The sequence below is a fragment of the Vulpes vulpes genome, chromosome X (genome assembly GCF_048418805.1).
Source record: "Vulpes vulpes isolate BD-2025 chromosome X, VulVul3, whole genome shotgun sequence".
Lineage (NCBI taxonomy): Eukaryota > Metazoa > Chordata > Mammalia > Carnivora > Canidae > Vulpes > Vulpes vulpes.
The window spans coordinates 19,480,464-19,505,000 of NC_132796.1; the positions used below are offsets into that span (position 1 = coordinate 19,480,464).

A 24,537-nucleotide genomic window follows, 5' to 3' on the forward strand; every position below is an offset into this window, starting at 1 on the left:
GCTACAAGGTCTGAGAAGAAGAGTATAAAGGGCAAAAGAGAAACTCATAGTAGCCTTATGTCAACACCATTCAAGTAACTTGGTCCATGATCGAAGGTAGGTCTTTTGTCTACTTTAAGTCAAAAGAAAGCAAATATCTAAAATAATCAGTGGGAAGTACAGACAAAAAAGAATGTAAACAATGGAGAGAAGATTTCCTGCTTTATTTATTTAGTATTTATTAAGCATCTCCTTATGAGCCTCTAATCTGGCCAAGAAGAAGAACATACCCAGGTGTTTAATTTCTTAGAGAGGGAAAATGCAAATGTTTTCTTGGCTTGAAAGCAGTCTTGGAATGAGGCAAATCGCTTAGAGGTAATGAGCAGACTTCCCACAAAAAAATCTAGGAAATATTTAAGTATGCCTTTAGCTAACATCATTAATTAAAGTTTATTTGTTGAAAAAGCTACATCTTAGTAGCTTCCCACGAAGAAAAACTAAGCAAATATATTTCCTCTTTTTAAGTGTCTTCTAAACTATCTTGTCTCCTGACATACAATTTGTATACTTCGTATAGTAACTAATAAGCAGATGTTCAAAATATATCACAACATGAACGGCATGTTACCTCATTAACCTTCACAGAAGTTTTGTGAGGTGAGTCCCTTTTAGGTGACGCATAGACTTTAAAGGTGAGCAGACTCAGGCTGGCTGGCCCCACAGACCTCCGAATTACCTGAAACACAGAAGTAATCTTAAGCCTTGTGTCAGTGCAATAAACTGGATGTACATAATGTGAGCACATTTATAACCTCAGCGACTTCTGCCCTGGAAGGCTTATTATGGTTTATGAGAAACAGATGCATTCCTGAAGTTTTATGGAAGTCAGAAACTAAAAAGTATATAGTTGTGGACTTAAAATTTCAGGTCACCTTCACCTAAATTTCTAAGACAGTAAGTAGTTCCCAAGTTTTTCTACTTAGCTTGTCAAGTAAAACAGAAGATACTTGCACACACACATATACACATGTGTGCCCTTTTAAAAATAAGAGAAATGCTATGGAATGATTTTATTTATTTTTTTTTTAATTTTTATAGAACTTACAAAGACCCTGAATAGCCAAAGCAATCTTTTTTTTTTTTTTTTTTTTTTTTTATGATAGTCACAGAGAGAGGGAGAGAGAGAGGCAGAGACACAGGCAGAGGGAGAAGCAGGCTCCATGCACCGGGAGCCCGACGTGGGATTCGATCCCGGGTCTCCAGGATCGCGCCCTGGGCCAAAGGCAGGCGCCAAACCGCTGCGCCACCCAGGGATCCCGGAATGATTTTAAAATTATAAAATAGTCTCGATCTCTCTCTCACACACACACATACACACTCTCCCCCACCAACCAACAATGGATGAGGTTTCTTTCTAGTGATTCACTGAACACAGTGAAGATTATTTCTGTAATTCTAATAATCAAACTTTCGCAAGCTTTCCCTTTCCATTCCCACACAGAGCTGGTCTCCCATGATCTAAGTTCTCTGAGTATCTTTTTGTGCCTTGCTCTCCCCTCCTGGGTCACTCACACCCAGGAGCTGCAACTTGAAGCCAGTGCCTCCCAGATATGCAACCCCAGACCAGAGCTCCCTCCTGACCTTCACTTATCCCATACTCTTGGACATTTCTACTTTTCTACAAGCCATGTCCAAAATCAACTCATCAGGATCTTGTCTGTGTCTCCAAGTCCACATTTGGCCTGATGGGTGGGTGTGTGCTATGGAATCAAGTCAGAAACTTTTTTTCAATAATAATCCCCTACCTTTACATAGCACTTGACCATCTAACGTCTTTACCCCAGACCTGGCCCTTCTTCCTCTACTTCCTCTCAGGCATGGTGGCACCATCCAACCAGACAACCCAGTCAGAAACTCTGAGGTCACATTCATCACCACCTTGTCTCATTGGTCATTAAGTCTTGTTAATTCTGTTACACAATCTCAATTCACTCTCTCCACTTTATCCCCTCCTGTACAATCTTCCCTTGGGCCCTCATTTCTTTCTTGGATTGTTTCTAGCGCATTCTAACTGCTCACCTGGCCCTCTGATGACTCGAACCACCACAATGTAAAAGAATGAGGCTTCTGAACTACAAACTGATTATCTTCTACCCTTATTTGAGAGTCTTTGTTATTTATTTTCTACTTATGTGGGCCAAAGAAGGCCCATTCTGAGGCAACTCCAACCACCTTCTTCCACCTTATCTCTGCAGCTCTGGCTTCTCCCACAACACACCAACTCCATAGATCTCTCCCATGCTATTGCCCAGCTTCATGAGTTTGTACATGCTGCTTGCTCTGCCTGGAATGTCCTATACTTGCTTTGTCCTTCTGTACAACTGCCTAAGAGCAGGGAGATATATTGCATTTTTCTTTTCTTTTCTTATTTCTATCTATTTATGGATATCAAGTTCTCCCTACCAGATGGGAAGACCTTTCACTATTGTGTCACATCTCACTATCTCCCTTGTGACCCTGACTGTGCATAGCACATAAGAAATGTTCTGTAACCATTTACTGCCTGCATGAATGAATGGAACAGAGATGGAAAATAAATGAGTGGCTGATTTGTTTTAACTCTGTAGGCATGCTTTAGCATCATGGAAATCATATTACTGAGATCTGCAGTGCCTACAGTGTGAAATGCCATAATGCTCACAAAACATATAATGCTAAATAAAACATGACAAAAATGTCTGTTGAAATGTATGCCAGGAGTTACACACAAAAAGGGCAATTCCTGTTTCAGAAGCAAATAAAGAGCTAGAAGCTATTTTAAAAAGAGTGGCTATGACTTTAACTGGTTTAAAAATAATTAACATACCCTGAAGTAGTACATGTTCATCTTGAAAGGACTTAGTTTCAAGGCAATATTGCTACAAATTTTTCTTGTTTCTGTAGAGTCAAGGTTAACCAGCTACTGCAGACAGTGTGGCCCCTCCAGGCACCCGAGGAGAGGGCCTACTAGGCTGCTAGTACGTGGAGGTGCCAACTCAGTGCTCTCTGCCCCCTGGGTCTGTCCACAACCTACTGACAACACTGCCTTGAACTGGGGACTTTCCACTGAGCCAGCTGGCCCCACTCTGGACTTTCACTCTCTTCTTCATTGGCAAGAGCTGGCATCTTACCCTTTCCCACTCCTTATCCAGCACTGGAGCCCCCAAGCATTGGAGTTCATTCTGTCCTCTGCCTCCATCCTTCTTTGATATAATGCTTTATCCTGGCATTTTAAATTCTCAAGTCCTGCTTTCAATCCTTAATCCTATCTACCGCTCATATATTTCATTTTTCATCTCATAGCCTTCTGTTGTTTTAATTCAGATTTCCACCTTTCTGTTCTTAGTGATTATTTTCACTCCCTTTCATCTTTTCAATATCAACTTACTGACTTTTTAAATATAACATTTTATTGGACTCCTGATTACTTTTACTTTATTTTTCCCTCTCATCCACTTTCCTAATTGTAATATTAAGCAAAGCCTGGCCCTTCATTGCTCAAGTTGTTTTCTTCCTCTTCTCCTGCCAGTCTTCCACACCATCCAAAGCCACCCCCACTTTCATCCCACAGCAAGAACTGTGGCCACAAGGGCAGGAGCACCCAAGAAAGGCTCCTCCTGCAGCTGCCCTTTCAGCTTCCTGAAGACCCTCAACAAATAAAAAATAAACAAACCTCACAACAGGAGACTTGGGAGATCTACAGATTAACACTCTCTAGAACCACAATTCTCCCTGCAGAGAGTACATAATTTACTTCAGGGATTCTCATTCTCAACAATATTAACACTTTGGGCTGGATCATTTTTTGATGTGAGGGCTGTCCTGTTCACTACTGTTGGGTTGCCCTGTGTGAGCCTAGAACACAGAGGCATTCTCTTTCCATGAAGGGTCTTGACCTATTATGTTACAACCAGACTGAAAATACCTCCTGGGAAGTGAGATCTCCCCTGGACCTTTTCTGGTGAGAGGCTAGAACCTCTGGGCTGTAGCACTCCCTGCCCCACGTGACAGTCCTTGAGAATCATTGTTTGCGAGGTTCACACTCTACCCAGGACAGATGGCTTGGCTCAGAAAATGGGTACATATGCACCTTCCAAGAGCTGATTAGACACGCTCTAGTTCAGATTCAATGAGTTTGGCTTGATAGACCGAAGTCGAGCCCACTCTGTTGAGAACTGCATCTTCAATGAGGGGCTAAACTACAGCTACAGAATAACTAGATTCAACAGCTTTACTGCTTCAGATCCAGCCTATCCTCTGAAATGTATCCTTCAGCTACTAGATGCCTCTTCTGGAACACAGACCGTTGGGGGTGTCAAAGTAAGGACTCCAACGTGTTGACTTGTCTGAGGTTTTGCATATAGTGGTATGAGACCCTCAGTCATAGAGAAAACTAAAATCGATTTAAAGGTGAGTTGGTGACCCCTAGGCTTTGAGTTCCCTGGCTCATGTGGCTAAGCCTTCTTTCCGTCTGATTCTATTCCCCAGTGAGGTATCCTAACCTTTCCCTTAAGGTATATTCTCCACCTCAGACATTTGGATTCTTTGCCTTTCAACATCTATTTTTACATAGCCCACAGAGGGTTTAATCATCAGTGTAAACTGAGCACTAGGATTGGCAGGTGGTAGGATGGGGCTCTAACAAGGCGTTTTGTAAATGGTGTAGGCCAGCAGTGTCTTCAAGGATTTCTGCTCCTTACCCTCTGCAGTGAAGGTCATCAGGGACTGGCAAGAGCAAAACAAATCTGGCTGGAGAAGCAGGGTTACATATGACAAAACAATTAGAAGAGGTCAACTGCAATTTTATTTCAAAAACAAGTATTTTTTGTAGACCTACTCCCATGTCAGGCTCAGTGCTAAATATGACACAACATTTAGGGAGACATGGTCCTTGCCCTTACAGAGTTTCCAGGAAGCTAATGAGTTTACTCAAAAGGACTCAGGTCATAATTAAAAAACACACACACAACACAACTCGGGCCTGAGATGGAGTTCAGCCTTTAGCTCCAGCAGCAAAGGAGATTCTTGGACACAGTTAACCAAGATATGAATCTAGTGAGGTCATAAACACTCAGCTCATAATGGGTACCCAGAAGGCTAACCTGTCCTTGTTTTGCAAATAAACACTGCCCTAGACTCTGTAGCTCCAGGACCACTTTCTGATTGTATGCCAGTAAAATTGCCTTCAAGACAAAAATCTCAGGCTAAATAAGCCATTTTCAGAATTACTCAAGGATGTTCATGAACGGCAGGGTTTAAACCCTGACAACTTGTTTTGTTTTGCTTTGTTTTTAACTTTATGGAGAACCCAGTATATAGTCTCTCTCATTTTTAAGTAGGGTGACCCTTTATTCTCCCCAAGTTAAAGATCTATTATCTTATTAGGCCTTTCATTTAAAATATATAGTTTCCTTGTGGATAAAATCTAAGCCTCACTTTGCAAACCTGCATACACAAGAGGTTTTAGAATCACCTGGGGAGTTTTGTTTTGTTTTAAGGAACAGAGATTCCAAATATTCCTCCCATGGTATCTGATTCAGTAAATCTATAAGGGGACCCAAGAACCTATTCCCACAATCAGCCAAGTTTAGAAAACCAGTATTCCACAAGCAGATGCTTGGGAAACAGGTATTCAGCTTAGGTTTGTATAAGCACTCAAACATACTTACCTTTAAAAACATATGAAAGCATGAAATGAAAATTGCCCTAAACATAAAAAATAAAACAGCGACTGGACACCCACTACTAGAGAAGTTATGGGATTTATTTACATCCAAGAAAATTTTTCCCATCGTAAACACAACACAATCAATGCTCTCCACCCCTAATTCTCATTCTACCATCCCATCCTTCTATCTCCCTTCACTGATAAATTAAAAATAGACTATGGTTAGGAGGGAGAAGAGTGAATATCCTTGGGACACCTGGCTGGTTCAGCAGGAAGGGCATGTGACTCTTGATCTTGCGGTTTTGAGTTTGAGCCCTACACTGGATGTAGAGATCATTTAAATAAGTGACTATTAAAAAAAAAAGTGGATGCAAGCTGAGTGACAAGAAGGACCATGAAGGGTTCTAGAGTACTAGTTATGCTAGTATGGTAGGTTTGTAAAAATTCATTTGTGATCTGGGCACTTTTCTGTATGTGAGATCGCAACACAAAGTTAGAAAAATGGATTCTTACTTGCTTTCTTTACTTCATTCTCTCCTCCCTTCACTACTCAAGATACCTAAAATCATTCTTCCCAAGGCCACCCATGGCCTACCAATTGCTAAACTCCAATGGACATCTGGCATCCTGGCTGCACCCTGAAACTGGTGACCCCTCCACCATCTTCATACTCTCTCTTGCTTCCATTGCCAAGATTGTACTCTAGCTCCATTGTACATGCTTTGTAGGGCCCTCTTTCCCTCTCTTTTTGGGCCTTCTCTTCCTCTGCCCTTTCTTCAGAGTTGGTGAGTCAGAGTAGTCCTTAACCCTCTCCCCTTCTCACTCTAGAGCAGTTTCATTAAAATCTAAGCCTTTGACTTCCACCCTACACTACTGATGCCCAAATCAGTATTCCCAACCCCAGCCTCTCCCTAAGCCGCAGGCTTGTGTGTGGAACTCTCTGTGGGCTTCCTCACTAAGTGTTTCAATTGCCACCTCATAATGAATTTCCTTTATCCAAAACCCTGTTTTTCTCAGTTTCCCTACCTCATTTCATGGCCCTACAAGCCACACAAAGGACAACATCAAAGCAACTCTTTGATGAAACCATGAAAATGGACTTCAAAGACCGTAAGATGTGGTTGCTGTTTCCATCGTCTAAAAAAGTGGACAAATAATTACACTGCTGTGATGAGGGCGCTAACCCACAGAGGACCAGAGTAACACAGAGAAGAGAATAATGAGCCACAACTGGAAATGCTGGCAAACAGCTGCAGGGAGAAGACAAAATCAACAATCGAAAGTTTACGCATTTCTTTCTCTTGGCAGCCACCCAACACACTGATGTTAAGACTTAAGTGTCACTAGGACTGGCCTCTGTAAAGAGCAGTAACAAGAGAAACCAAAAGTTTGGAACGGGAGGATGGTTTTTTGTTGTTTTTTCTTAAAGATTTTATTTATTTATTCATGAGAGAGAGAGAGAGAGAGAGAGAGGCAGAGACACAGGCAGAGGGAGAAGCAGGCTCCATGCAGGGAGCCTGACGCGGGACTCGATCCCATGACTCCAGGATCATGCCCTGGGCTGAAGGTGGCGCTAAACCGCTGAGCCACCCGAGCTGCCCAGGATGATTTTTTGAAACACCACACTCTTTTCAGCTATACCCATGAGTAGGTACAATCTCTAAACACAGCAAATACAGAATCATAAACCATGGCTGATGCTTTAATAATACCAAACATTCTCAATCAAGAAGTTTCCTTTTAATATCAAGGTCAGACAGGTTTGGATGATAACATACTCAAAATTATTTGGTATCAAAAACTGCATAAATAAACTTAATGCCTAAATTATTGCATCTTAGCTATTATATAACTTAGTGGTCATATAATCTGTACATTAAAATGCGCAGCTGTTTCCAAAGTTATTATACAAGACCATTTTTATATCTGTCACTGTGGAAAATAAGTGCATGTGGGGACATTTTTATAGTAAATGTCATTTAAAATTAGATATTCTCCTATTTATAGGAAATGAGGCATAATTATATATTTTTCCTCCAAATGTTATACTGGTTCTTTGATCTTCAGTCAACCTTTCCTGTAATAATTTCCATCTGAAAGCATTTTCCATTAAAAACAAAATGGGGGGGGGGGGACCAGGGTGGCTCAGTCAGTTAAGCATCTGCCTTTGGCCAGGGTCATGATCCCAGGGTCCTGGAATTGAGCCCCATGTTGGGTCTCCCTGCTCAGCGGGAAGTCTGCTTCTCCCTCTCCCTCTGCCACTCCCCCCTGCTTGTACTTGTGCTCTGTGAAATAAATAAAATATTTTAAATAAAATAAAAAAATGTTTTACATATGATTCTTTTTAGTTATTTAAGAGATAAAAATCTGAAATGGATTTAAAAAAAAAGATCTATGGAAACTGACAATACTTTTGAGGATATTCTTGTTCCAAAAAAAAAAAAAAGAGGACATAAAATGAAAAATAAACTACATGTGGGCAGCCCAGGTGGCTCAGCGGTTTAGTGCCGCCTTTGGTTCAGGGCGTGATCCTGGAGGCCTGGGATCGAGTCCCACATCAGGCTCCCTGCATGGAGCCTGCTTCTCTCTCTGCCTGTGTCTCTCTGCCTCTCTCTCTCTCTCTGTGTTTCTCATGAATAAATAAATAAAATCTTTAAAAAAAAAACTACATGAAAGAATTTAGGGTCAAACAAAATGATGAAAACAATCAACAATTTTGCCCAAGTCTGGCTATACTGCTGCCCTTAGTAATGTATTGTACACTGAATCAAAAATAAAGATAAATGAGTCCATATTTGTGAAATATCAAAAAAACTATGCCTTCCTGTCATAATGATCGTTCAGTACAGTACCTACATTTCTCATCTGGAGGCCACATGCCAACTGGTAATAGAGGCTTTTCTTTCTCTGAGAAGGGGGCTAGAGGGATACAGACAATGGGAACCTGAAAATTATCTTCACTGTACTGTTTTGACTTTAAACAAAAAGTTGATTCAGTATTACTTACACACTATTTTTTTTAATTTTCTTTTATTTATTTATGATAGTCATACAGAGAGAGAGAGAGAGAGAGAGGCAGAGACATAGGCAGAGGGAGAAGCAGGCTCCATGCACCGGGAGCCCGACGTGGGATTCGATCCCGGGTCTCCAGGATCGCACCCTGGGCCAAAGGCAGGCGCCAAACCGCTGCGCCACCCAGGGATCCCCTACACACTATTTTTTAAAAATAGGTATTTTCTCGCCTCATATGCCTTAGGATGGGCACTATCAAAAAAACAGAAAATAGCAAGTGTTAGCAAGGGTATATTATAGAGACAGTGGATTCCTTGTGCACTGCAGGTGGGATTGTGAAATGGTGCAACATCTAAGGAAAACAGTGTGGAGGTTCCTCAAAAAATTAAAAATAGAATTATCACATGACCTGGCTATTCCATGTCTGGATATGTATCCCAAAAAACTGAAAGCAGGGTCTTGAGGATATATTCACGTTCACAGAAGCATTATTCACAATAGCCAAAAAGTGGAAGCAACCTGTCTGTCAAGGACATTATGCTAAACAAAATAAACCAGTCACAAAAGACAAGTACTGTATGAGTTCATTTCACAAGGCATCTAAAGTAGTCAAATTCATAGGAACAGAAAGTGAAATGGGGGTTACCTGGGGGTTAAGGGAGGAAGAAATGGGGAGCAGTTTAATGGATAGAGAGTTTCAGTGTCCCAAGATAAAAAAATTCTGGAGATTATTATGCATCAATGTGAATATATTTAGCACTACTGAACTGTATACTTCAAAATGGCTAAGATGGTAAAATTTTTGTTATGTGTGGAGTTTTTTACTTCAATACAAAAAAGTGAAACTAAAAAAATGGTTAAGATGGTAAAAAAAAAAAAAAAAAAGTGAATGCAGCCAGAGAGAAAAATAAATAGTATGCCCCCTCAAAAAAAGTTTTTTTCTCTTCAAAGTAGTAACCTGGATAGATCAAATAGGGAGCCAGAATTTCTTGCAACTATTTATATAACAAAGTAATAAAGGGAATCTACTTTTAATATATGATCATATGGCTTCCATTTCTAAATGCTTTCAGATCCAATTTTAAGCCTGTAAGAAAAACAGTCTCTGTACATTTGAAATACAAGTGAGAAAAGCAGATTAGGAAATGGTATTGTTTAAAGGGTAGGGGACTGTAAGTTTTCTGAAAATGTGAAACTGAGGGTATGTGTAAGTATACCCACAAACAAGTCTGAAAAGATGTTAACAGTGGCTATCTATAAAGATGGTGGAATTAAGAGCAATTCTTTAGTTGTCTTCTGTATTTCCTAAAGTTTTTATAACATACATTGATTCATTCTTTAATATGCAAAGAACAAAAGTGGCTGACTCCAGTGTATAAAGTATCTGTCACAAAGTATGAAGATAACTCCAAATGAAGAGAGGCTGAAATATTTTGATGAAGATATTTTTCGAATAAATCTACTGCTCAGTGACACCATGTCTAGGGAGAAATGTATTGTCGGGATAATTAAATCTGTCCTCTTAAAATGACCACCTGGATGGGCATTCATTTGGATGTCTGAATTTGGGAGCACTTATACTTTTATTTTACAAGTCACCACAATCATTTCAATGTCTGTTTCATAGTAAATGGGTCATGAAGTCAGTATTTTAAGAGTTCAGACTTTAACCTACAAATAGAAAAATGGTCTTCCAACTATGATAAATATAGAACTATTTTGTGAGAAACTCCATTCTGTAATTCTGTGGTACAGTAAGTGATATCTCCCAGTTCTTTCTCATTCACGACAAACGAACTGTGATCTAAAGAGATAAGGGAAGAAAATGAGGCTATCTTCAAGATTAACATTATCTTAGGCTTACATAAAACCAACTTCTATTTTATCTTTGGAGGGCAGAACTCACCACAGAATTAGGTCAGCAAAGCAACTACCTTTCATCTGCGACTGTTTCACATTCTACTCTTTAAAAACAGTCGCCAGTTTTTGTTAAATTCATGCAAAAAGGAATAAACGTGTCTGATAAACAGGAAGGAAACTTCAAGGCCAAAGAGTGAGATTACTGTTCCTTCAAGCACGTTTTGAGTCATCTGGTTGCGCTGTACTGGCGTCACAGACTTATAACACACATGACACATAATCTACCACGTCTCAAATTCATCTAGAACTTCCTCATTCAGACAGAAATTTACCGCTGCTTACCTAAACTCCTATGCATCTCTCCTCTTTCTCTTTCGGAATGGCACCCCAAGATCCGTTCAATCTTTTCTGAGTTAAGGGAATACAGGGAGGAAAAAAATCAGAGGGGAACAACTTACCTCAAGAATTATCTTTCAAACGCTTTTTCAAGTAACTAAAAAATCTACATTTTCTAAGAGGAAGAGCTATTTTGTCAAAGCAAAGTCTATCTAAACCCAGGTTTCATTTCCTAAGAAACCACTTTGGGTACAAAGAACACCAACTGCAACTGTCTCCAATCTCATCTCATCTATTCACAGATTTTTCTTCCTCAAGGAAAAAAAAACTTCACAATTTTTCTAGAAAAAAAGTGGCTGTGTAAGGCTCAATTCAGCTGATGATAATCCAGATTCATAATGAAAATCTCTGCAAAAATACAGCACAAAAACAAGAAAAGTCAATATTTAGACTATACACAGCAACTTCTAACAGTGCTCCCAAATGATATGACTCCACAAACAGGCTCAGGGTCAATATTTGCCAAGTGAGGTAAGCCATCAATAGAGGATTCAGGAAACTTGTTGGAGTCCTAGTATCACTTGGTGCTTACTTACTCAATTGCCAGTTTTACCCATGTCATAACACAACACATGAATCAGCACCTCTAATGGGAGAGGAGATTCATTTCAGCAAGCACAAAGAAAAACATTCTGTTATTTCACAAGTACTGACGTCTATGGGATGGGGGAGAAAAGAAAAAGAAACCTTTACTATTTTCATATATCCTATTTTAAAAGACTAGTCAAAGTTCAAGCTGTATTACAAAGTTATGATCATCAAGACAGTATGGTAATGGCACAATAAAGACACATAGATCAATACGACAGAACAGAGAACCCAGAAATGGACCCTCAACTCTACTGACAAAGCAGGCAAGAATGTCCAATGGAAAAAAGTCTCTTCAACAAATGGTGTTGGGAAAATTGGACATCCACAGGCAGAAGAATGAAAAATGGACCACTTTCTTACACCATACACAAAAACAGATTCAAAATGGATGAAACACCTAAATGTGAGACCAGAATCCATCAAAATCCTAGACTGGAACACAGGCAGCAACCTCTTTGACCTCGGCTACAGCAACTTCTTGCTAGACACGTCTCTGGAGGCAAGGGAAACAAAAGCAAAAACAAACTTTGGGACTTCATCAAGATAAAAAGCTTTTGCACAGCAAAGGAAACAGTCAACAAAACCAAAAGGCAACATATGGAATGGGAGAAGATATTTTTGCAAATGACCTATCAGAAAAAGGGCTAGTATCCAAAATCTATAAAGAACTTACCAAACTCATGTTGGCAAGTTGAATTTCAATAAAATACTAAAAAAAAGAATTTATTAAACTCAACATCCAAAAAACAAATAATCCAACCAAGAAATAGGCAGAAAACATGAACAGACATTTCTCTAGAGAAGACATACAATTGGCCAAGAGACACATGAAAAAATGCTCAACATCACTCGTCATCAGAGAAATACAAATCAAAACCATGAGATACCACCTCACACCTGTCAGAATGGCTACAATTTAAAAAAAAAAGAATGGCTATGATGAACAAATCAGGAAATGACAGAAGTTGGCAAGGATGTGGAGAAAGGGGAACCCTCTTACACTGTTGGTGGGAATGCAAGCTGGTGCAGCCACTCTGGAAAACACGATGGAGGTTCTTCAAAAAGTTAAAAATAGAAGTACCCTACAACTCAGCAATTTCACTACTAGGTATTTATCCAAAGGATACAAACAGTCATTTGAAGAGGCACATGCACCCCAATGTTTACAGCAGCAATGTCCAAAATAGCCAAAATATGGAAAGAGCCCAGATGTCCATCAACAGATCAATAAAAAAGATGTGGTATGTGTACACACACACACACACACACACACACACACACACACGGGGGGGGGGGATATTACTCAGCCATCAAAAAGAATGAAATCTTGCCATTTGCAGCAACGTAGATGAACTAGAGGGTATTATGCTATAAGGGAAATAACTCAATCAGAGAAAGACAAATACCATATGATTTCACTCATATGGAATTTAAGATACAAAACAGATGAACATAGGGGTAAGGGAAGAAAAAAATAAAACAAGATGAAAACAGGAGGGAGGCAAACCATAAGAGACTCTTAACTCTAGGGAACACACTAAGGGTTGCTGGAGGGTAGGTGGTTGGGGGGATAGGGTAACTGGGTGATGGGCATTAAGAAGGCACATGATAATGAGCACTGGGTGTTATATGCAATTGATGAATTCCTAAATTTTACCCCTGAAACTAATATTTTTATACAGTATATGTTAACTAAATTGAATTTAAATAAAAACTAAAATATAAATAAAATAAAAAGATCAAATGAATGAACAGACACTTCTGAAAAAAAGAAACCATTGGCTATCCCTCCCAACCAGAGCTATTTTTTTTAATGTCTTTTTTTACAGTTGGTTTATTTGGATCTCGATTCAAAGTCTACATACTGCATTTGGTTTATATATTTGTTCAGTCTTATAAAATCTGTAACAGTTTCTCCTCTTTATTTTTTTTTAATTTTTATTTATTTATGATAGTCAAAGAGAGAGAGAGGCAGAGACACAGGCAGAGGGAGAAGCAGGCTTCATGCACCGGGAGCCCGACGTGGGATTCGATCCCGGATCTCCAGGATCGCGCCCTGGGCCAAAGGCAGGCGCTAAACCGCTGCGCCACCCAGGGATCCCCCAACCAGAGCTATTAACACATTTGTGAATCTATCTCTAACTCCCACAAAGGGCTCCTCATCCTCACCCAACCAACCAAAGACATCCTTAAGTTGGAGCCAGTATGGTCTTTGAATAAAACACTGCATTGCTTCAAAGAATCAGAAAGAAGTAGGAAGACAAAGGGTGCCCGTATTTAAAGTGCGTTTAGGGGCATCTGGATGGCTCAGTGGTTGAACATCTGCCTTTGGCTCAGGTCATGATCCTGTGGTCCTGGGATCGAGTCCTGCATCGAGCTTGCCACAAGTGAGCCTGCTTCTCCCTGTGCCTATGTCTCTGCCTCTCCCTGTGTGTCGCTCATGAATAAATAAAATATTTTTAAAAAATTTTAAAAAGTAAAAAAAAAAAATTTTTTTAAAGTGCCTTTAAAACAATATTCATTCAAAATACACCTATACTATCTATAATGATATTATGATTAAAATACAGCTTAATATTCAAAGTTATAGGCTCTCAGCTATTGAAAACTCTCCAACCCTTGCTCTAAATTCTTGCTGCTGCCACTTTTAGTACACAATGAATACAGGTTTTAAAATCCACACATTAAGAAATTGGCACTGTTCAAGTTTTCTAAAAGAACTGGCATAAGGCCATGCAGAAATTAGGAAAAACTCACAGTGAAAAAGAAGTAACTTCCAAATTCTAAGATTTATCTTCAGACTGAGATTTTTTTTCCCCTGAAAATATCTAATTGAACTTTCATGTTGTATGCACTAACCATAAAATTCCACTTACACATTACTGGAGAAGATCAACTCTTTTAACTTTCATTTCAAAAATCTTTTGGCACTTTCCTGTCATAATATAAAAAAAGTCAACTGTCAAGTTTTGGAAATGGATACATTTCTTTGCTATAGAGATGTCTTATGCATCTGATTACTTGCAGTAATTTTAAATGTACCACACAAACAAATCTCAAAGTTCATTTGTTAGCCTCTAAAAACTCCCAGTCTAGCCTAGAAGAGACAGAAGAGTCGAGCACGTATACATAAAGGTCCTCTAATCAGGAAAGTCTACAAATATGTACAGGCCTCATAGGGTAATAAATTCATTTATCATAAATATCTAGTCAACTGTATGCTATTCCATTTGTCTCTGTTCCCCATGCTTTTAAGGTACAATTCATGTACATCTTCCTTTTCCAGTGTTAGTGGCACACAAGAGGCCATTAGCGTTTTAGATGGAAGAGCGTTATGGTGTCCTAAGAATTCAGTTCTATATGGGAAGTGAATTTACCCAAGTTGCATCTACTTTTGACTGTCCTAAGTCCAGGGTGCTAACCTGAAACTCCAGGTCACTTCGGGAGACATGGGTGATGCAGAAGGGATCGAAAATAGCTTACATTCATACAGTACCTCACAGTTTATGGTTCTTTCCATATGTTATCACATTTGAACCTCCCAACAATCCTGTGCCAATTGGAGGGGCACGTTACTGTCCTCACAGTACCTTGATAAAAGGGGACTCTGAAAAATTAAGAAATCTCATTAAAGTTGCTCAGCCAGAAACCAAAAACAAACCTGAGCCCACACTTTCTGACTGCATCCAGCTGGGCAGTTTTTCTTCTTTGGGATATACCACCCAACATCTTTGAAGGGTAAGAAAGGAAAAAAATCTAATTGATCCTGTACATAAATACATATGTATTATATACATATATAATAAATATATATATACAGTAAACATATATGTGTATGTATGAATGTATGTGTTCACTATAATTTCTCAAGAAGCCCTTTGGAGATGCTTACATTGTAGAGGAGAAATCTTTATTTCTTTCAAAATATGCACCATTTAAAATAATAGTCAAGTAAAATAAAGTTAGAGCACTTCTTTTGCAATTTACAGGTGATTTTCCTTTTTCACTTAGCAGTGTTAGTCTCCCCTCAATTTGTACTAGTGATATACTATTTATGGTAAGTAAAATAATTTCAGAAAGTCAGACACGCAATAAAGGCATTACATCAAGACGAAACAGCCACAAAGAGTGTGTGAGGTAATAATGCCTTAGAGCCAAGGACACGGTCACCTCAGGCTCCTCTGAGCAGGGAGCTCTGAGTGCAGGTCATAGATAGCTCTGTCCTTCAGGAACAAACTGCCAGAGTTTTCTTCAAGAGGCCAAGTTTTCTCCCTCAAGGTGGCTGACAACTCCATCTCCAACCCACATCTCTCGTGAAAACGTCATAGCCTTGGGTTCCACGTCAGCTGATCACTACATGATAATATCCACAGATAGTTCAACGAGGCCAACTTGTTCAAAAGCAAATTATCACCTCCCTCCCCACAACCCACCTCAGCCTTCTTCCACCTTCCCATCTCACCAAGTGGTTCCAAGAGCCACTCAATTTTCCAGGCTAAAAGCCCAGGCAGCATTCTTAAATTCTCTTCTCCTCTGCCACATACAGTCAACAACCCCATTTTGAAATTAAAAAATACTTCTGGAAAGCCCTAAGATCGTGCACCATCATAATACTACTATAGCCGCCTCCTACGAGAAGCCAACTAAAAGTAACAGCTCATGGTTATCCATCCCTCACTTTATCCCAAGCACTGCGAAGTTTTGGGTCTGAGTCAATTTAACCCACACAAAAATGTGAGGTCAGTGCTAGTCTCATCCTTGTTTCACAGATAAGGTTGCAGTTACAGAGAATTGGAGTATCTTGCCCACGGGAACACGGTGAAGCCTAAGGTCTTAGCAGAGTGTCAAATTCTTCTGGAACTCCTCTGTGTCCTCACACCCGCTTTTCTGCTCAGCTTGGAAGGGGCCCCACAATTGTGTCCACCCAGCTTCAGAGGTCAGCGCAGGCAGGTTCTCCTCTACAAAGTCTCCTCATGCCCCCTGCTGGCACTCACTCCTCTAAGTCAGTGGTTCTCAAGGTTGGCTACACACACTGCAAACTAGATCCCTACATCTCAATTCTAAAGATTGGCCTGCGTGCAGCCTGGGCAGCAGGGCTTGCTCCCTAAATGATTCTAACGTGTAGCCGAAGTTGAGACCCCATTGCTCTATATTTCCCACAACTCTTTCACATCAGAACACTTACCATGCTGCATCAGAATGGGCCATTTCTGAGCCACGGGGGCAGGGGGTGTCCCAAACCAGAGGTTCCTGGACCTTCACTTAAAAAGGAAATCAGGGGACGCTGGGGTGGCTCGGTGGTTGAGCATCTGCCTTTGGCTCAGGGCGTGATCCTGGGGTCTGAAGACAAGTTCTACACCAGGTTCTGTGAGAAGCCTGCTTCTCCCTCTGCCTATGTCTCTGCCTCTCTCTGTGTCTCTCATGAATAAATAAATAAAATATTTTTTAAAAAAGGAAATCAGATCTTTGGGCAGGGCCCTGGAAAATGTCTATCGAATAATTCTGGTGTGTGGCCAAATCTACAGACTCTCTCCTAGGTAAGAACTAGGACTTATTTGTACCCACGAAGGTGTAGCATGGTGCTCAGTCATAGCTGGACCTTGATAAACATTTGTGTAATGAATGAAGTCTAGTAACATGAATCTGGGGACTGGGTGTATATATTCAATTCCAACAGCAGCACCTGGAAAAACTACTTCCTGGAACAGAATGCAAATTCAGACTGGGCAGCTTTTCAAATGTGTTTTTTAATCCACCAGTGCCCCCTACTGATCTGAAAATGGATAAATCAAAACAATGGTTACAGTTCAAATATTTTAATTGTATATGCACATAACTAACTAGTCACACACACAGTACACTTTTTTCCACCAACACCTATACTATCAATTCCTTTCCGCTCCAGTCCTAGTTAACTTAGGGCTCATAACTCTCAAACCTAGATCTATCCTACCATTTGTTGGTCCCCACTTCCAGGAGGCAGTCATGATAGAGCTCCAAAAGTAGTTCTCGGAAAAGTCCTCAGAGCCTCTCACTGATCTTTTTTGTTGGTCAGTGTCTCTTGCAAATCCCACCACACTCATAAAATCACTACCTTTTTAAAAACACAAGAAACCATGGGACACCTGGGTGGCTCAGTGTTTGAGTATCTGTCTTTGGCTCAGGGCTCAGGGGATCAAGTCCCACACTGGGCTCCCTGCAGGGAGCCTGTTTCCCCTCTGTCTATGTCTCTGCCTCTCTCTCTCTCTGTCTCTCATGAATAAATAAAATCTTTAAAAATAATAAAATAAAAACACAAGAATCCATTCACCTACCAATCTGCTTCAGTTCCTGCTATTCAAAGTATAATGGAGCACCAGCAGCATCTATATCATCCAGAAGCTTGCTAAAAAATGGACACCCTGAGGCCCCACCCCAGGCGAACTGAAGCGGAGTTGCATGTACATTAAAGTTTGAGAAGCACCAGTTCTCAACTTTCTCAACTACTAGACCTAACACCACCATTTTTATGACAAAGATTTGTCTAAGTAAGTGTTTTGCTATCTTGAAATAAAAGTTATCACCCATCTACACAAGTAAGACCAAAAAAAAGAGAGACCACTATACTGATCTGATGGAAATGTAATGGGAGAACAAAAGGGCAAGATTTATAGTAAGAATTGTATTCTGGCATATAAATGTTCAACACAACTAAATAAAAGACATGCAGAACAATCCAAGTTCCCAAAATATATCCCAAATGGATGGTACTGTCTGGCTGAGAACTGCTGCTCTACTAACACTCCCAATCTTTTCTTTCTAGCTCACAGAAAGAAGGCAACATCTTTCTTCCTTTTTGAAGCTGAGGGATTGATTCTCTCTTGTAAAAGCCCCCTTCCTACATTCCTCCCTAAGGCAAGAAACATTGCCAAATCTTGAATACCAAAACAACCACAAAAACAACTCTACAATCTTGACCCAACATGTCCCTCTAGTTACCATATTCTTGCTCCTTCCTTTGAAGGAGAAAGTCAGACTTATCAACCCTACCATTGTATCCACTTACTCATGTCTCAGTCACCAACCCATACTAATACAGCTTTCGCTTCCATCAGTAAATCCACATATATAAAGGTCATGAAAGCCTTCCAAATTGCCCAAATTAACAAACACTTCTCGAAATTCATCTAACTTATCTCTCTGTAATGGACATTGCTGGTCACACATCCAAACTCCATTCCCCACTGTATTCATAAATTCATTTCTCCCATGTGACTAAGACAAATTGACCCCACCCCTAGCTGCTCCTGTTTAGTTCAAGCCAATCAGAGCATGGCATTCCCTGGCACTGGCTATCAGGTCAGGGGCAGACACATGACCTAGGTTGGTCCAATCAGACTGAAGGAAGAGTGTAATCCAAGCGTGGGAGTTGTCCTCTCCCCTGCTTTAGTGAATGAGAAAGCATGTGTTACTACTGCCAGACATGCTACAACCATAGGGGGAATCGATCTTACCTTGGAAAGCCAAGAAATGAGATCAGGTCCTTGACAACACTGTTGATCCACTGGAGTCCACCCTTCCTCTAGACTTTGTGAGAGAATTCTTCTTACTATTTAAGTAACTGTATTTTCCCAGCTGAAAGCATCCTAACATGGCCTGTCCTCCTTGAAACGTTTTTCCCTTGATTTTCTAAACATCACCCTTTTGTACACCTACTTATCAGAAGTTGCTTCTCAAACATCTCTGGCTTCCCCTCTTCCTCTGCCTATTCTTTACATTTTGGTGTCTGGTAAGGTTTGTTGTGATCTCTTCTACTCAAACTACATGTTTGAATAATTTAAGCTGAGCTATATTAGCACTTCCCCCAAAGGAGTACCACTGCTGATGCTCCCCAGCTCATCCACCTATGGAACTCCTACTTGTCTTTCAAAGCTAAATGTAAATGTTTCCTCTGTGAAGCCTCCCCTGAAGTTCCCAGGGGTTCATTGCCCCTTTTTTGTGCCATTTTTTTGTCCGTTTTTGTACGGACCTGTTCTCAAAATAATGCTTCTAACTGCATAAACTGCCAACTATACTTCAATAGTATAAAAACATTTTTAAATCACAACATATGATATAGTAATATATACTCATTACCTCATTAAATAAAAAGACCTAACAGTCTTACAACTACTATAATTTTGAAGTAGTGATGACCATAAATGATGCCTTGAGATCTCTAACAACTGTGATATGAAAATGTCTGTGACATGTATTGGTCCTGTGACTTCTACTGATGACAGGTACTGTTAATATTACTGTGATTTATTGCTGTACTAGCTTATTAAATTAATTGCTCCCAATGAACCTCCTTATATCCATGCTCTTGTGTAGTGCCCCCATACTGACTCTGGGCTTGGCTATGTGACTTGTTTTGACATGAGCAAATGTGATGCAAGCAGTTAAGTGTTTGTGCAATCAGACTTGCCTTCTTGGAACCCAGTGGCCAGGTGAGGAAGCTTAAGGTAGGCACAATGAGGGGCACCAAGCTGCCATATATGGCAGTAAGGCCACCTTATAGTCTAGCCACCAGCTGAATTCACCCACTAGGGATGCCAACAAGACTGCCCAGGCAACCCACTGACAGTGAGAAATAATAAATCATTGTAGTTTTAAGACACTGGTTTGCACTGGCTTGTTATCCAGCAACATCCAACTGAAAGTTACCTACACTCATAACCAAAGTAAATGCTACATTTCAGCTCCAGATTGGTGAAAATAAAGACTTTTTCCCATCAGAGTTTAAGGACTGAATTCTATCTACAGGCCCTCTGAGGGGCTGAAGACCACAGGTTAAGAACCCCCACCCAGTGCAGAAGGAAACCCCTGAAGCAGAGGACATCCTGCTCTCCTTTCTACTACCATAGTACATTATCGATACCCATATAAACTGATCACAGCATATCCTTTGCTGTTGCAACCCTAAAATTGAGCTGAGCTCCTAGCACATAATAGGTATTCACAACACAAATTTATCGAATGAATGCAAGTTGCTTATAGGATCTGCCGTGGTAACTAAACTGGGAGCAGCCTGAAAGCAAGCCTGAAAGCAAAATAAAAGCAAATACTTAGATGGCACCTCTATATTCCAAGGGCTGTTCCAAGTACTTTACATATACTAACTTATTTATTCCTTATAACAACCCTATGAAGTATATGCTATTCCCTCCAATTTCATGGATAAGAAAACAGGCACAGAAAAGTGATGTGCCCAAGGTCACCCACCTAGAAAGTGGCAATGGCAGAACTGGAGGGCTAAATCCATGCTGATTTTATAACCTGTCCTAATGTGCCCAAAGCACATTGCAGACGCACAATAAAACCTTTCAATGAGTAGTACAAATTTGAGATTTCATTAGCACCATCTTATGGGTGCTAGGCTTCTTGAAGACTCAATTTTGTAGAGTAATCTCTGGTAGCTTGCAATTTCTCATGATGGAAAACATCGTTTAGTTTTTTAAAAAGTAGAATAATGGCTTCAGGTTAAAAAAGAAGATTTTCGAAAATCTTCACTGTGAAAGGCGATTTCTTTCAAAAGACATAAGTTTGCAAAATGTAAAGGAGGGGGTCGACTTGTTCATACTAAATAATGCCCACTCAGGAGGGGAACTAAGTTGTAGCTTCCCACCCTTCCAGCCATTCCCATAGCAGCTTCCCCAAATCCTGCAGTAGCCTCTCCAAAGGTGACCCTCCCCCATTCACACATTAGGTTCTGAAACCTGACTCCACCAGGCAACCAAAGCCGAACTCTGCAGTGCCCTGAGCTGGCCTCTCCTTACCCACGAACCCAACAGGGCACCATTGGACGGTGGGGTGCGTGACTACTTTGGGGGGTACTTTAACTTTTCAAAGTGTTTTATTCAAGAGAGTAAGACCCAGAGGGCCCACCCAGCTACCCATCACGGGGTCTCACGCCTCCGCCCGCCAACCTCTAGTTCCCCGCGGACTAGTGAATGGACCATGAGGTTGGGACGCAGCCGCCCCGGAGGCGGGAAAAGCCTTGGGGCAAACTGGGCCTGCCCTCGGAAAAGCCCACGAGAGCGCAGCCAGGGCTCCGCGAGGCCGGGAGGGGGCGATGACAGCTGTGACCCGGCTCCACGCTCTCACCTTGAACATGTTGCTGGCAGAGGTGGCTCCGGCGGGGTCACCCCGGCCCCGGCCCCGCCCACTACGGAGAGGCGGCTACGGCGGCCGGGTAGGGCCCTGATTCCTCTGTCCCCTAGTGGGCCGCGGGGCGGGTGACTGCCGTACAGCCAATTCGATCCCGCGAAGGATTAGCTCGGAAGCCTGGTCTCGGAGCGGCGTCGCTGAGCTGTAGCGCGTAGCTCCTCAGGCCTCGAGCGAACGCAAGCCCCGCCTCCCGGAGGCTCCTCCCCTGCGGCGGTCGTTGCTAGGCGGCAGGAAAGCGCCAGCTCAGTGTGGGCGGCCCGCGGGGGCGCCGGGAGGGAGGTGCCGGGCGTCGCGCCGCGCTGGGAATTGGCCTTCGCTGCCGCGATTGGGTGCCCAGAGGCGTGGGCTGGGAATCCTGTGCGCCGAGGCCGCCGGGCGGGGGCGCTCGGCTGGTCTCGGGCGGCTTTGAAAGTCTCACAGCCGGAAGCAGCCGACCCCTGGGGCCTGGAATTATCTCACAAAAGGTTTTCAGATTTTTTTTTTTTTTTTTTTTACTGTGGGCTGGAAGTTCCTAAGGTTTTGAATTTAATCTAATTCGCTATGTCCTTTAGTCTCGAAAGGCCCTGGGGTTTTTTTTTCCCTTTAAAATACTTAAACATATGCCCCTCTCTGGGAATCAGATGTCCCTTAATGCTACTAGAAAAGGCAATAATGAGAATAATTATCTAATTAACAAGAATAGCAAACACTAACACGGTGCTTACTATATGCTCAGCTCTGATCTAAACTCGTTACACATACTCATCTAATCTTTCCGACAACCCAGGTAGGTGAGTACGATTATTATTTTTAATATAGTAGAAGACGAAACCGAGGCACAGAGAGGAAGGCCACATGGAAAAAGTGGGAAGCCTGTGATCTCGTCTAAATAATTGTTATACTGTCTCATAATGGGGGTGTATTTCATATTTCAATCTGTATTACACGTCCTCACCCCATAGAAAGTGTAAATTCATCCAGGCGAGCATCCGCAAGATTGTGGGGGCTTGTGTGGGGCCGTGTCTCTGCCCTCCAGCCAAAGACCACTGGGAACACATCTGTAGTTGAACAAGTTGGGTTTATTATGTCTCATTGCTGCCAGGAAAACACGCAACTTGGCACAGCGGGGCATCTCAGTGAGTGCGTGCTAGATTTATTACAAGATTTGGGCTGATTTGCCTGGGGTGGCGCAGTGGGTTAAGGATCTAATTGTCCATCTCAGCTCCGGTCTTGATCTCAGTGTCTTGAGTTCAAGACCCACCTTGGGCTCCACGGTGGCCTTGGTGTTGCAGCCTACTTAAGAAAAAAGATTTGGGCGACGCCTCAGCAGCTCAGGGGCTGAGCGTCTGCCTAGGGCTCAGGGCGTGATCCCGCGGTCCTGGGATTGAGTCCCGCATCCGGCTCCTCACAGGGAGCCTGCCTCTCCCTCTGCCTATGTCTCTGTGTGTCTCTCATGAAAAAATAATATCTTAAAAAGAAAATTAATAAGAAAAAAGATTTGGGCTTTGGTTGGGTGATTTGGGGGCAAATTCAAAGAAGCCAGGCTTTGTTCTAGATTGGGTGTTGTTAGGAAGCCAGGATAAGCACCAAAGCCCAGCTGTGAGTGCCAGGCCAACTCCCATATGTTAAGGGCTCTTTCTCAGGAGAATTGTATGTGCCAAGCCGTCCCCATTCCTATACCCAAGGACAAATACTGAGAAGACTCTGAAGGCTCTGCATTTGTAATGGAATGTCACATGTGTATAAAAGTGTGAAGTATAGTGACAAATTAGGGCAGGAGTTCTTAAATCTTTTTTTTAACCAAGATTTATTTATTTGAAAGAGAAAGAAAGCAGGGGGAGGTGCAGAAGGAGAAAAGTTTCAAGCATACTCCTGGCTGAGCATGGATTGTAGTGGGGCTTGATCCCAAGACCAATGAAATCATGACCTGAGCCAAAAGCAAGAGTTGAATGCTCAACCTGACTGAGCCACCCAGACACCCCAGGGCAGGAATTCTTGATTCAAGGGGTATATGAACTTAGATGGGGAAAGAAATTACAACTTTATTTGCGCTCATCTCTAACTGAACTTCAGCATTTCTTTCAATTTTAGTGTAGGCAATAAAGGACAGAAGTATCAGCAGTATCTGGGACTTTGTCATCGGTAGAAAGCACAGATATTTTCATACAATGTTACACTTATGGCAGATTTCTTGACATACCATTTCTGCTAATTACCAATTCACAAATACAGGAGTTATTAGAGCTCTCATTTTATTTAATGCATAAAGAGGATAGATTCCTATAATTTTGTTTTTGGAAGTATTTTGCAGTGATTTCAATATAGAGTCCTTTGTGATCCTATGTGTTTTATGTTATGCATTTAAAAAACGTAATTCTTGGTAGTCGTCCATAAGAGTCCATCCATAGAAGTCCACAACACCAAAAGAAAATTAAGAGCCCCCGCTTTAGTAGAAGAGACTAAGCAGTGAGTAAGAATTTGGGAACCGCATCCAAATCAGAGTAAGGCATCAAAAGATAGAAAACCAAAGATAGAATCAGTTCATTTAGTACACACCCTTTTAACTTTACCACAAGGGGAACTGAGCTACCAAAAGGTTAAAAACTTGCCTTAAGTCCCACAGCTATTCCATGATAAAACTAGGACAGAAATTTCTTAGACAAGCATGTAAAAATTCTCCACTCTCACTAGACATGGAGGATTCCATAGTTAGCAAGATGTTTCTGGCCCTCAATGAGCCTTGTTGGGGTGACAGCCAAGAAAACAGATTATGGCATAACATGAGAAGTACTGTAAAAGAAAAACATGTACAGTATTATGGGACC

At 41.3% G+C, this 24,537-nt stretch overlaps 2 protein-coding genes across 9 annotated transcripts in view; one reads left to right on the plus strand and one right to left on the minus strand.

The window, feature by feature from the left end:
• APOO (apolipoprotein O) overlaps positions 1-21,943 on the minus strand; it is a 55,175-nt gene extending 33,232 nt beyond the window's left edge. For 6 of the 7 annotated variants that reach the window (XR_011998273.1, XR_011998272.1, XR_011998274.1 and 3 more), the window contains exons 1-2: positions 21,671-21,925; positions 608-715 (exon numbers count right to left, since the gene is read on the minus strand). Coding sequence is in view for 4 of the 7 variants with exons in the window: in XM_072744485.1 (XP_072600586.1) it covers positions 608-715; positions 21,671-21,679 (117 nt within the window). In the remaining 3 variants the exon portion in view is untranslated. Of the gene's footprint in view, positions 1-607; positions 716-21,670 lie in introns of all 7 variants that reach the window. The other variant, XM_025997444.2, reaches the window with a different exon arrangement.
• Positions 21,944-22,130: 187 nt separating this feature from the next.
• CXHXorf58 (chromosome X CXorf58 homolog) overlaps positions 22,131-24,537 on the plus strand; it is a 50,426-nt gene continuing 48,019 nt past the window's right edge. For both annotated transcript variants that reach the window (XM_072744481.1, XM_025997408.2), the window contains exon 1: positions 22,131-22,197. The gene's annotated coding sequence lies outside the window, so the exon portion shown is untranslated. The remainder of the gene's footprint in view (positions 22,198-24,537) is intronic.